Genomic DNA, 15142 nt, shown 5'->3' with positions numbered 1-15142 from the left:
TCTCAGGTGAATGTAAAAGAAATTCCATGGCACTATTTGAAGGGCAGTGCCCTGACCAACATTTATCCCTCAATCAACACCACCAAAAACAAATCAACTGGTCATTCACCTCATTGCTGTTTGTGGGACCTTGCAGTGCACTAATTGGCTGTTGACTCTGGGTCATCCTGAGGACATGAATGGTGCTTTATAAATGCAAGTTAGTTTGTTCTTTTAAAGTATTGTTCAAGGGCCACGGGAATGCTGCAAGGGGTGATGGACTGCAGGTCTAAACTTGCCTTTGCTCTAACATTACTGTTTAATGGTGTGCATTATCCAAGGGCAGTTGCCACATGGAGGCCAGGAACTTTCCTACAGGTAGAGAAACGAAAATAAAATTTGTTCTATGAATGCTGGAATAACCCTTTTATTTAACAAGTACTGCCAAATAGTGTTGCCTCAGAATACTTCCTGGTAGTACTGCCTAATAGTATTCCTTAATGGTATTTCCTTGTCTTTTTTGTTGGACTGGAAGAGGGAACAGCACTGAATCTCAATTTGGTCAATATCCCAGAGATGGGCAGGCCACAAATGGAAGCTCAGAGACACATAGAGCAGTAGCAAATTTGCTTCGAGGTGAAGGGGAGTCAGGCCACAAATGGTTCCGAGTATCACTGCATCATAGCACAGTCCTGGTGCACAACTGCAAACAGCAATAGTAGAGCAAAATCAGTCTTTAAATAAGTAGATTAAAAATGTTGCTAGAGCTGGAGGGAGCTGAACTTTGTAGCTACAGGTTCAATACTCAACCACCTAACTGCACTTTTCCTTTAGCCAACTACTTGCAGCAAGATGAAAAAAACATATTCAAGTCAGATCATTGGCTCAAACACAAACTCTATTTTGTAGCAATTTTTCTTTGTGACATGGTGTGCCTGAGATAAGCTCTTCCCTCTTCATCGTGATTTATCTCCTTTGCCTTAAATTGGATTGCCATATATCTCAAACATGAGGAGCTTTTCCTTCCACTCAATATGCCGTTGGACTGCAGTATTCTCCCCTCATTTTTCTCTCTGCCTCTCCAATGTCCTGAACCTTGCTGTAGTGTGGTTTCACAGGCGCCATCTTCTGCCTTGCCCAAATGTGAGCCTAGGCAGTGAGTACCAGCAGGCTATTTGATCACAAGAGGCATCACAGCTAAGAGCAAGCTTCTCAACCCTATACCTCCATACATACACACTTTCCAGCAAAGGTCAATGGACAGCAATCAGGGATGGGAACCTTGTCCGATTCTTTCCCTCCATAGCCCAGCAGTGCTGAGGCCAATTATAGTGGCCCAAATGCCAACTTAGATGAGGTCAACTAACACAGTACAGACTGGGGATCCAACTTGGGACTTGCTTGGTCTAAATGGCTTAATACCATACAAGGTACTACATTTACCCCTTGACCACATTCCAGTATTTACACAAAGACTTCCTTATGTACAAATTGATGGGGAAAAAATTGCAAATAAATAAATGACCTACATTAAGAGTGGTAACCCACTAACAAAAAATCTAATCAGCAGAAAGGAGTGCCTCAAGCTCATGTTCCTTTCATATTTTCCACTCGAGAAGCAACTTTGCCCAATTGTGTGCAGAGGTGAATTGGGTGATGCGGTGCACAAGGTGTGACTCTGTGTCAACTTCAGTGTAAACTTATCGGATTTGCCAAGACTGGCCACTAGGAAGATTTTTTTTTTACCTCCAGGAATTGAGCACACAACCTATACTGATACCTCAGTGGAGTACAGAGGGAGTGCTGCATTGTTGGAGGTGCCATCATTTGGATGAGCTGTTAAACCAATGTTCCAGTTGCCTGTTCAGGTGGGCGTAAAAGATCCCATAACTTTATTTTTTGAAGAGTGGAGAGTTCTACCAGTATCCCAGTCAACATTCATCCTTGAACCCACACCGCCAAAACAGATGAACTGGTCCTTCATCTCATTGTTGCTGGTGTGACCTTGCTGTGTGCAATTGGCTGCCACGTTTGCCTACACAACAGTGACTGCACTTCAAAAATTGGCTGTGAAGTGCTTTGGGACATACTGAGGGAGTTAAAGGCGCTATATAAATTTAAGTTCTTTCTAAATTAAGGAGCAGGGACAATACAATTTTTTGAACTTTTGTTATTTAGAGGGCATTCATACCTCATCACCCACTCTCTAGTCAGGTGGTTGCCAAGAAAAATATTCATATTCACTAGCAGTCACCTATTTGTCATAAAGTAAAAAGCTGTGTATGCCGTAAATAAACAGCAAGTCCATTAGTCTCTGAGAAGAATTGACAAAGGTTCAAGGAGGCTGGGAAAAAGCCACTTAACAGGAGAAAAATTACCATCTTACCCCTTTGCTGCTCAAAAAGGCTGCCTTGTGAACATCTGAACACAAACACAAAATGACAACATCAGCAAAGTGATGGAAGGGGACGTCGACAGTGCTATCAAGCAGCACTTACTAACCAATAACCTGCTCACTGATACCCTGTTTGGGTTCCTCCAGGACCACTCGGCTCCAGACCTCATTACAGCCTTGGTCCAAACATGAACAAAAGAGCTGAATTCCAGAGGTGAAATGAGAGCGACTGCCCTTGACATCAAGGCAGAATTTGACTGAGTGTAGCATCAAGGTGTCCTAGTAAAACTGAAGTCAATGGGAATCGGGGAGAAAACTCTTCACTGGCTGGAGTCATACCTAGCACAAAGGAAGATGGTTGTGGTGGTTGGAGGTCAATCATCACAGCCCCAGGACAGTGCTGCAGGAGTTCCTCAGGGCAGTGCCCAACCATCTTCAGCTGCTTCATCAATGACCTTCCCTCCATCATAAGGTCAGAAGTGGGGATGTTCGCTGATGACTGCACAGTGTTCAGTGCCATTCGCAGTTCCTCAGATAATGAAGCAGTCCATGCCCGCATGCAGCAAGACCTGGACGACATTCAGGTTTTGGCTGATAAGTAGCAGGTAACATTCGTGCCAGGCAATGACTATCTCCAACAAGTGAGCGTCTAACCACCGCCCCTTCGACATTCAACGGCATTACCATCGGCGAATCCCCCACCGTCAATATCCTGGGGGTCACCATTGACCGGAAACTTAACTGGACCAGCCACATTAATACTGTGGCAACAAGAGCAGGTCAGAGGCTGGGTATTCTGCGGTGAGTATCTCACCTCCTGATTCCCCAAAGCCTTTCCACAATTTACAAGGCACAAGTCAGGAGTGTGATGGAATACTCTCCACTTCCTTCATCGTCACTGGGTCAAAATCCTGGAACTCCCTCCCTAACAGCACTGTGGGAGTACCTTCACCACACGGACTGCAGCGGTTCAAGAAGGCGGTTCACCACCACCTTCTCAAGGGCAATTAGGGATGGGCAATAAATGTTGGCCTTGCCAGCGACGCCCACATCCCATGAATGAATTTAAAAAACTGTAACTGTGAAAGGGTGTCTCCCACAGGAGATTAAGCTAGGTGAGGAGTCTTCAGTGTGAAATCAATGTGAAAATGAGGGTATGAAGCAAACTTAAACTACACACACACACACAAACAGGAATTAACAAATGATTTGACAATATGTGAGACTACATGGACACAAGTATGGGACACAAGTATGGATTTTAAGAAAATCTGAATGTCAGGTCCACGGTAGGTATAACCACGTATATATTCCTAAGGGCTGTTTTGGTCTGAATGCTCAGTGCAGTTGTACCAAATTCCTGTATGCACAATTTAAATGTGTTTAGACTGGGCTAAAACAGCGCAGACAAGAATTTGGTCCAAGTGTGCTGAGCATTCATACCAAAACAGCACTGATCAGAAAATATATCCTTTAATCTTTACTTTCCTTGCCAATTTTTTCCACTTCTCTTCTGAAGGCATTGACTTCTTGCTACTGTACAGATCCACCGTTGCTGGGCTCCTTCTGGTATTTTTGTCCAAGTGGCCATTCTTCATGTCTGAGCCTTAGCAGTGAATATGACCACGCTATCTAACTACAGAGCCTGATGCTATCGTTACCTGGTATGGACTGCAACAGGAGTCTCTGGTGATCAGGAGTTGAAACCCTGTTGCCAATGGGGGCTTAGGCTACTTGCTAAGCACTTGAAAGAACACTATGTGTACATTTACAAATTTGTTTAAAGTGGTGCATTAAAAAAAATTAGGACAAAAAGACAGATTGATTGTAGAACTGATATTTTTTTCATCATATATATATTTTTTCATCCTCTAGCTCTGTTTCTTACAATATATTAACTGATGTCTGATGTTTGATTTGTCTCCATGAACAATTGATATTAAAATGAAAATCTAAAGTACACTTCCCTTCACCGAGACAGAAATGGCTTGGTGTGAACTGACTACATTCCACTCTTGATGCCTTTAAAATTCATTTGAGTAATGAATTTTTTTGCAAATTTCAAAATGTAATTTTTTCCCCCAATGGAAACATCAGAAAAAATGATTGTTACTGGCCATCTTATGCAGACTAGAAATCTAAAATAAGCAAAATTTACAAAACCTATTTCTTAAAGGGAATGTGTATTCTACTGAATTGTCTCATAACTTTAACTATTTTAAAAGAAGTTACCTGTACACTCAACTGGCACCTCTCGGCTCCCCACTGTTAGTGTTTTATGCTGTATAGCTGACTGTTCGAGACAAACTGGGGGCAGGTATTTTCTCCAGAACTCTCCCTTACGCAGCATAATGATGTTCCACTCCAGTGAGATCACGAATAGGAGCAGAGGTCAGAGGACAGTGATCCCCATTCATGTCATGCGGTGGAGCTTGGTGATGTGATCATTAGAGAAGGGGGAGTAAAATGGCTGCCCCCAGACTACCGTAACCAGCAGTTTAATGTGGTAATAAATACACTAGCACATACAAATATTTCCTTATAACACTGTATTCCCAGGATACAGTCCATTATAGGGAATAGATTTGTTCCTAAGTAATATTTTGGTGCAAAAAATGCTACTGCAGTCCTCAAAAAGATTCTATTGTCTCATGTAGGCCAACAATAAGGGACGAAGCAGCTTTAACATCGAGAAGAACCTACAGAATTTAGTCAATTGGATAGAGAGGGATGGTTTAAAAACACCAATCAGTAAAATGGCACAAAACTGAATGCTTAGGCCTGAATCAGACAGTCAGAAGGGCTGAGAGTAGTTTGCAGCATTAAACATTGATATTTAAAAAGAAAATACTTTATTAATGAATTATAGAATGCAGGTTGGCCATTTTCTCCCTCCCTTTTCTTTTCTCCCACCCCTCCATCCCGTCTGGCTCTGTTACGTGAATACATTGCTTGCAAGGCATATCTTAATTTTTACTGCCAGACTTGTGGAATAAAGATTTTTTTATTTTATTTTTTTTATAAAAAGAACCCCAAAAAACAGTCAATAACCCCGCCACGGCTTCTCAGCCCAACCTGTTATCATGCAGGCTTTTCCATAAAATTACGCACAGGCACATATAGGCCAAAGATAAAAGGAGAAAAGGACAAAGATTGAAAATGCTAAACATGCACCATAGACAGAAGCACAAAGAATTCAACAGTAACTCTGCCAGGGCTGCCACTATACAGATGCATTAAGTGGTTTAGCAGGCTTTCATTTTAATCGAATGGAAAGGAAAATATAGACAAGGCTTTAAACAAAACACAAAGGCTAGGACCAAACAATTAGTGATTGACTGGTACAAATGTTATTGGAGGTGTGTACTGTGTGACTGTAGAGGTGCCGCTACCAAAGCTGCAATAGCTTGACTCTCATCTGGTCACGGTGCTACATCCTCACTGCACTAGTTTAAATAGAACCATAGAAGTTTGCAGCACAAAAAAGGGAATTGCATATATATTTGAAAAGGAAAAATTTGCAGGGTTAAGGGGAAAAAGCAGGAGAGTGGGACTAATTGGATAGCTTTATCAAAGAGCTGGCACAGGCACAATGGCTGAATGGCCCCCTTCTGTGCTGTATGTTTATATGATTCTACAAAAAAGGCCATTCGGTCCATTGTGCCTGTGCCAGCTCTTTGCTAGAACAATCCAAATCCAATCCAACTGCACACCACTCTCCCTATAGCTCTGTCTCCTGCTTCAAATATTTATCCAACTTTCCCTTAAAAGATACAATGATCTCTGCCTCAGCCACTCCCTGTGGCATAGCATTCCATGCTCCAACAAACCACTGCATTAAGAAATTTCCCTTAACGTTTCTCCTCACTTTCTTAGTGATCATTTTAAATTGATGACCCCCTCAACAGAGGAAACAGTCTTTCTCATTTCACTCTATCAAAACCCTTCATAATTTAAAAAACTTAAATTAAATCTCTTGGTTTTCTCTGCTCCAGTGAAAATGGTCCTAGTATCTCAAGTATCTCCTTGTAACTATCACATCCCTGGCGTCATCTTGGTGAACATGTAATGTACACTCTCCATTGTTTTAATGCCCTTACTATCATGGGGTGCCCAAAACCAAACTGTACTCTAACTGTGGTTGCGGTTCCTGCATTACAACAGTGACTACAATTCAAAAAAGTACTTAATTGGCTGTAAAGCTTTGGGATGTCCTGCTTGTGAAAGTTGCTCTATAAATTCAAGTCCAAATTCATCATTACATCTTTACTCTTGTACACTATTTATAGAAGTTGAAATGCTATATACTCCCATTCCTCGTTTCTTCTTCCAAAATGTATCACCTCACATCAACGCACATTAAATTGCACCTGCCACTTATTAGCCCATTCTGCTAATGTGCCTATGCCTTCCTGAATTCTCTTATAGACCTCACTGAGTTGCCAAATTACTTTGCTGTTATCAGCAAATTTTGATTGCAGTCCCCATACCCAAGTCCAAACCATCTATATATAGCAAGGACAAAAGTGCACTTAGCACTCACTCACCCCTGGGGTACAGCACTTCCAACACTTCTCCAATCTGAGCAACACCCATTTACCCTAACTTTTTGTTTCCTGTCAGTCAACCAACTTGCTATCCATGCTGCTACATTTTTTCTTATTACCAAATGCCTGGATTTTTCCAACAAGCTTCCTGTGAGACACTATCAGGCACCTTCTGGAATTCGATATACACTATATCTATAGCATTCCCTTTACCTACTAGTCATCTCTTCTAGGTGTGCCTTTAACAAATCTGCTAGTTGTCCTGGATTCCCCTTTAGCCCTTCTAATCTCCCCACTATACTTTCTATATTCCTCATGATTATCTTTAGTATTGTTGAACCTAACTTTATCACGTGCCTCCATTTTAAGGCTCAGTTTAATGTATTTACCCATGGAACTCAATTCTTTGATGCACCCCCTTTATGTCTTGCAGGAATATATTTATTTTGTACTTGATCAATCTGATATTTGAAGATTTCCCACTGCTCATCGGTTTGTTGGCGTTTCTGCTCAGATAATTTGGGTCAGATATTTTTTTACCTTGCTGAACTTTGTCCTTTTCAATTCCAGAATCCTTATCTTTGGCTCTGTTATTCTATTCTGTTTTTACACTGAACCTAACTGCATTCTGATCGCTATTTCCCAATTGTTCTCCTCCTTTGATCACATGCATTACCTTTATTCCAATCTTTCTTGGAATAATTAAAATCACCCAATATTATTGCCTTGCTGTTTTTGCATATCTCTCTGCATTGGCTACAGTTCTTGTTCTCTATCTCATCTCCACTGTTGAGTGCCATATAATGCATAAAGAATTTTACCATTTCCCTTTGTACTTCTTAACTCTATCCAGATGGATTCTGTCGTAATGCAACCCCCAGGACATCTTTATGTTTGGCGCCGTGACATCATCTTCTATTAACACTCCCAACCCCAATATGTGCTTATATCGAAGACAAAGCGTCTCACTGAACATCTGTTTCCCACAAGACTTGTGTTCTTGTTGCACTTTGGTTTCAATATTCTGAAAAGGCAGGTTCCTCAAGTGTACTAATGTGGATTAACCTGATGTTGTACAGTCCCTCTATTCATCCTTGCATACTATTAGTTACTCACTCCAGAGTTCCATATCCGTTACTCTCACCCCTTCAGCCTTGTGAACAGAATCAAGCAGTTGCAAGGTAGCTGAACAATCCCTTACATTGGATCTTGGAGCAAATCTGTATGGACAGTCTGAATGAGGAGTGGCTGCTTTCAAGTGGTTCAGCAATGATGGTTACAACGCTTAACAAGATTTTATACCAGAACCAGTTTAGCTAAAAACAGTACCAGTCTATCACTAAAATAACCTATAGTAGGGGTTGCAATAATCAATTACTAATGTACAGTGAAACCTGCACTAAATGGTCACTTTCAGCAATGCAACTAACTGTATGCACAGCTATAGATGGCTGAACAGACATTAAAATGTCATGCCCTGAATTAAGCTCTAATGGCAAATTTAGGCTGTGATCACATTTAATTTGACAAGCCTCAAATATGCCACAATTCTATTAGCCAGCATCCCCAATATTTAATGAGTTCGTAAATAAAAAATACATTTCAAGTCACTGCATTCTCTTTGTCTCTCAGTAACCTGCACAGCTTTTTTTTACCCTCTTTCCTGCCCTCATCTCTGGAAGGTGCTGACCCCTGCTGGGGTACAGTTTCATAGGCACTGTCCACTCTCTGGTATCTCATCCAAGTGGTCATTCTTCATGTGAGACCAACAGAGAGAGTGGGCTGGGTATTCAACTGTGGGAAGCATCACAACTGAACTTGAGGCTGTCCTTACCCCACACTTTCTATCAGGGGTTACTGGACAGCAATCAGGAGTGGAACCCTGGCTGACTTCCCCCTCCCTAACCCAGTGACACTGTTGTAAATTATTAGGCCCTGACTCAGCACAGACTTGCCTTCCTAGTCCGAATGACTCAGCTACTCACTAGATAAACTCACGGAGCCAGCAGGACCGCAACCTGTCATCCTCTTAAATAAACGTAGCCCAGTGCTCCCAGGCAAAATGATTAGCCTGTAACAACTGCTTAACCCCTTCATAGCCACAAATCTGTTTATAGGTTTGAACAAAATTTACTTAAGATAATGCTAACCTATATTTAGATTTGAATGGCATTCACATAACATATCACAAAATACAGTGGAACTCACAAAAGATTGCATCAAATTCTCCTTAAGATAAACTTTTTTTCCAGTGTATGAAACCATTTCTATTTACTGAAATGTAATCTGGTATGCAGATAGCATGATCAAATCCAACTTTTTTTTTTATACCTGAATTTCAATTGTATGTTTAAATTTGTCTTTTTTTGTCCACCTTTATTTAACTTCTACGTGGATTTGATTATGGCTACAAATGTTAAGTTTCACACTCTCTTACTAGTGGAGTGGGGATAAGGTTGTTTTACAACACTAGATGCCTCTAGCGCATATTGTTAATACTTCAATTAGAATAGTAAAACTCTAGATCAAGGAGCAGGTAATTGGTGTTGCACAAACTTGTTTTGTAATCAATATTAACACTCTCTTACCATCTAGTCCTAGTCCTGTTTCAGGTAACTGACAATTTACAATTGTTCTTATGAGGATTCCACTGCATCTGTCACATCAAACACACTCGCAGATGCTTGCCAGGCTGATAAAGGGGTTAATCTGGTTGCAGGTTTCATATTTACCAGTTGCTATGGCCATTTTAGGACTCCCCTATTTTATCCAAGATGGGCTCTATTTAATTTAAATCAGTTACAAAAAACAAAAATCAGTGTCAGATTGCTTGAAAATGTATGCCATGGGGAGGTGGGAGGGTGGGCCGAGAAACATAGATGCTCACTGCAACCATAAATCTCGGATCCATTTTTTTGAATTGGTGTGCTAGCGACATCAAATGGCTGCATACCAGTAATGCACAACTGGTTTCCGGGGGTGGGGGGGGGGGGAGAAGGGAACACTACCCAAACCATGAGGTGTTAAATGAAGTAAAATAACGAAACCTCCTGCTGCTTAATCAAAGTGACCAGAAGAACAGGTTTCAGTTTAGTGGTTTCATACTCACCCAAGTTTAGATACAATTGCGACAGCCTCCTTCATCCCCATTCTACTCAGCAGACATGTGCCATTCAGCAATGGGAAATGGGAAGGCTGTCTGCTACCTTTCACAGGGATTCGTTTTAGTAATATACTGATGAGGACTAAAAGTCGTCACAGCCTACTTATTACATATTGCTCATAGCAACAATACAAAAAAAACTCAGCAACAAGAAAATGAGGGGAAAAAAGTTCACAAATTCAAGGAAAAATAAAATGAATTGGTACCATCTCGCAAACATTTAATTAAAAATAAAACAGCCAAAGCAAACACTCACATAGGATGAGACATACAATTTAATTTCAAACTAAACTAGGAACAAGACTTGTATAAAAATAAAGTAAGCAGGTAACTTTCTAAGAACAGGTTCATTCTCTCTATGTAACATTACTATACACAGCTCTACCATTCACAGAATGGCAGGAATTCAAAATGAAATGCTGGCAAACCTGAAAGCATGTAGTAAATGGAAACTCAATTAAAGTGCTGAGACCTAATGGATTGGCAATTGTACGACATGCATGGTCTAGAAATGAGGAATAGGCGTTCAAAAATGAAGAAACATGTTCAAAAATAAGAAGCAAAAGGGTAGGACAGAATCACTTTTATTTACTTGCAAGATGTTTTTAGAAGTCAGGTAACTTGCATTTTATGGGGAAGTTACTTCTGTGGGTGGAAGGGGAGGAAGTAGGAGCAGAGTGAACGAACAATCTGTCCCATAAAATGCCTCAGAAACAGCTAAGTATTAATACTCATTTCTTGGGTACTGTGTACCTTCAATGATGAATGTTCTTGACTTTGAAGAACTAAATGGATCCCCTGGTAATAAAAAAAGATTTAAAAAACCAGAGTTTATAGCTGAAGGCACATTACATTGCAGAATTGAGGGCATGGGAGAGGCAAGAGTAAATTCTATATATACATACATATACACACGACTTCCCAGCTCAGAAAACAGTAGCCCAGTGAACTGATTGCCTTTATTAGAAACATATATATTCATTATAAAATACATCCAACTTGTAAAGGCTCAAATATACTATGAGTAAAAATAGAAACAGTGCATTCTATCAGTTGAGGTATGAAAATGCTCAGTTTAAAAAGACAGTATCCCTTTTGTTTACCTACATAGGCTAGATTTTAAATGCAGTACCAATCAAACCTACTTGGCAGAATCAACTGGAAATGTAGCATGAACTGGCTTCAGTGGATGAGTAATATGGTAGGAGTGGCAGTGGGAAAAAACCATCAGGTACAGTACTAGATTTGGATCCAAATAACACATATAATAGCTTGAGGAGGACTGTCAAACTGTTCTAGAGATAATGAAGTATGACTAACATAGCCCAACATCTCAGGCTGCACCCCTATGTTCTTCTCGCTCCAGTCTGTGTGCCCTCCTGTCCATCATTGGTGTCAGAACCTTCAGCAGTCACACCTGCAATCTGGACTTCACTGCCTAAGGCTCACCACCTCTCTATATCTTGCACTTTCAAAAGCCTCCTCAAACCCACAACTTCAATCACACCTCTAAACCCTTGCATTGTGTTCATTCCCTCCATTGTCCCTGTAAGCTACCATGACATATTTAAGGCACTATATTAAGTGCCACTTATTACTGTTAAGTGGCCTTATGACAACATTCTCAACACCCTACCCCTCCTCCTCAACCAGTGCAAGAGGGCTGTAGTGCAAACATCATATATTTTGCATTGAGACAGCAATCAAGTTCACAACTCCAATCAGTGCGGTGCAAGGGAGTATTCCAATTAACTCCCCAATGGTTCAACAAGTTTATCAAGTGAGTAGCTGAGCTAAACAGATAAGCAGGTCCCAGGTTTGATCAATGGTGTCCTTGGGTTAGGGAGGAGAAAAACAAGAGTCATTCGGGGGCCTGCTCCTCATCACTATCTACTGACCCCTGCTTGGATGCGAGAGTGGGTGGACTTCGGATGAGGACAAGATTGAGCTTGGCTGTCCCCTCCATAATTTAATCTTCTGTTGACAAATACTGTCAAGATCTCTTGATGCTCAGTTTCACATCAGCTAACTCAGCACAGACTGGAGATTGAGTCTATATAACTCAATATTGCTTTTTCCACTGAGGAGCTCTTAATTTTATGCATTTAAGGAGTCATGTACCTCAAAGCATTAACAGTAAATGTTCAAGGGCTGTAATCAGGACAGTTGATTAAAAACTGTATGATAGCAGTAGATACAAATTACTTAGAAAATGTGAAAATCTAAAACGGTAAATGATAAAAAAAAACTGCCTGTGAAGTTCAGTGTTGTTACTAGGATTTCAGTAAAGGGTATTTGGATTTGCAAAATTTGCACCTGAACTATGAAAAACGCCCAGCAGTTACAAGTCTAGATTTTGTCTTTCCAAACTTGGACTATATCTGTAGACAGCATTCCGAGCTCTTATATTGTATTGGCGGCGGAAGCATTTTGAGGTGATGAATTCTAAGTATTAGACAAGCAGCTTTTTAGTACAACAGTAAAGTGCTTTAGCCGAGAGATAACGCTGAACAGCTGATGTTAATAAATCACTTTCCTTCCTGGTTTTATGAGATTAAGTTAACCCAAGTGAAAGAGCAAGCCTTTGGCTTTGTGTTAGCATTCCTACGTCTGAGTCAGAAGGTGCAGGATTCGAACCCTGCTCCAGACAGTCCCAGCAAATGGAGCTTCGGCTCTGAAGTCTGGGTTGACATTCAGTGGAATATTTGAGTGCGAGTGCCCCCCCCATTGTATGGGTTGTGGGACCCCCCGTAGTATAGGACTAATCCGCCCCCCTTCCCCCGATAGCTGGTATAAAATTGGTTACGGCCATGAGTCACATCAGACTGTTAATCAGCCGGCGAACCCTTCCATTACTTCACCTATTTTCCAAGGAAAGAGTGTGAAGCTACAAAAACTACAACCCAAAGTCAACAGACCTGCAACACACACTCAGCCAATTATTTGTAAAATACACAAGACACCTAACAAATCAACTACTTGCTGCAAATAACATCCTAGTGCAAATCTTGTGAGCTGGTGCCTTGCAACCGAACTTCCACACCAAACTGTATTTTCACACTGCTGAATTCTACTGTCTATTAACAACATCTGAATGGTGCAGCTGTAATTCCACTCCAAGTTGTATATGCAATATCGAGATCAGGATTGTAGGCTTAAAGTTTGAATCTTTGACAGGCATCCATTGAAAATTAGCTTAGGCCATTCTTACAGCCAGACACATATACAATTTATGTAGGACTACAAAAGGGACATTGTTTTATAAACCACTTAACATATCTTACACCGTGTGGACTAATGGTGATGCCATAATAGCACTATTGTCTTTAGTCACTTTTACTATTACCAGCTTAGTTGGAACAAGAACATTTCAGTACTGAACTGTGAAGGGCTTTCACTACAAGAATCCTTCATATGATCCTGACAATTTAAAATGGTATTAGCATTTTGTTGACATGCTGAGCGATGTATTTAATTTACAGTACTAGAAAGGTCATACAATACAGCTTAATTTCTATATGTATATTCCATCTTCAATTATGTGAAGAAACATAGAACAAAAACAAACAACCTGCAAAAAGTCTAGCAAGTAGTGTTATTTCAGCAGAAATGGAGTTACTTTCATTAGAGCTATTATATACCTGGGATTATGATGGGGTGTGGGCACGCACGATTGTCCACAGTGGGCTGTGGTGCTGTAATGAGGGGAGGTGATCGATAGCAGGCTATTTAATTATGCATGGTATCACAACCAAGTCTCATCCTATCCTCATTAACATCCACACACATTACTTTTCAGCCTATGTCACTGAATAGTGATCAGGAGTAGGAACTCTGGCTGACTTTCTCCTTCCACAATCCAGAAACATGAAGACTAATTGTGGTGCTGCAACTACTGCCCCAGCTGAGATCAGCCAAGCTTTCGTTCTTCTTTAACAAGTGACGGTATAGGGACAGAGGTGCAAGAGTGTCAGACCTGGTTCCAAAACCACACCTCAAATAATTTCAACAGAGCCTGATGCACTGAAACCTTTACTAGGCTTAATGTCACATTTTACTTTTGCTTCCAGCATGAACTGTTCCTCAAGAGGGGCTGCTGTCAGTAAGAAGAGAAAAGCAGACCTATGCCATTTTATCTAGTGATGTCACACACAAGTGACACAATTATAGGTTTTGTGGCATCACACTGGCAAAAGAAAAGGGTGCATCAAGCAGGTGGCCCTTTAGAATACCACTGGACTAAGAGTACCTTGTGTTAAGGAACTCATTAACAGATATTACCATAAAGTCATAATGGACCGTTGATGCACACTTCGACCAGTGTTTACCAACATTTTTGCATGAATTTTGTGCTCATCAAAATGAGGGTAATGTCAGTTCTGGCAAATGGAGTATTTTCCATTTTAGTCCCAACATCAAGCTCTCCCAGAGCATGGTCAAGAGTGGCAAAGCATCCTGCAATCTGGTCCAACAATTTACCTCCTTCCCACCCTCAGACGAACACCTCCTGTGGCACCAGTGTGACATTTTTCCATTTCCCACACCAGCCATCGAGCAGCTCTTTGAATTAAATTGCTAACTGCAAGCCAATTAGTGTCAAATTATTGTAAGTTTTGTGTGGTGGACCTTGCCCATTATACTGTCTAAATTCATTTCACATGGGACCCTTAGAGCCAATACACTGAAGAGACTATTATTCCAGTAGTCTAGGCTACTGTGCCATTCAATCCTGTGTGCTTGTTTACCAAAATTTCATGGTGTAGCCCTAGTCTAGATCTGTCAAATGCAATGGAGTGCTCCCCTATATTGTTCTGAGCTTCTCCTCGTACAAATATTGGCCCAGAATTTGCGGTCCGGATGATGCGTACGCCATCGCGAGCCTTCTGAAAAGCCCCCGCAAGTTTCAGGTTTCCGCATGCGCTGTGCATGCGTGAAAACCTGGAACTTGCGATGTCAAGGTACGCCTTGACAGATCTACCGAACCGACTGAGAAATCACTTTCGCTGGCGCAGAGTTGGGCTATTTGCCCAACTACTGCCCAGCAAATGCCCATGAAAC

At 41.0% G+C, this 15142-nt stretch overlaps 1 protein-coding gene across 15 annotated transcripts in view; it reads right to left on the bottom strand.

Annotated features, from left to right (window-relative positions):
- Positions 1 to 15142, bottom strand: part of kcnab2a (potassium voltage-gated channel subfamily A regulatory beta subunit 2a) — a 372430-nt gene that overhangs the window by 15910 nt on the left and 341378 nt on the right. For 11 of the 15 annotated variants that reach the window (XM_085967213.1, XM_085967209.1, XM_085967207.1 and 8 more), the window contains one exon: positions 10838 to 10882. The exons of the other annotated variants lie outside the window; for them this stretch is intronic. In XM_085967213.1, the coding sequence (XP_085823339.1) occupies positions 10838 to 10882 (45 nt within the window). The remainder of the gene's footprint in view (positions 1 to 10837; positions 10883 to 15142) is intronic. 15 annotated transcript variants of the gene reach the window in all.

Source organism: Somniosus microcephalus, chromosome 25 (genome assembly GCF_052327205.1).
Source record: "Somniosus microcephalus isolate GS21.2 chromosome 25, FLI_Smic_1.0, whole genome shotgun sequence".
Taxonomy (NCBI): domain Eukaryota; kingdom Metazoa; phylum Chordata; class Chondrichthyes; order Squaliformes; family Somniosidae; genus Somniosus; species Somniosus microcephalus.
Note: the sequence above shows the minus strand (reverse complement) of the source record. Positions and strands in the feature narration are given on the sequence as shown.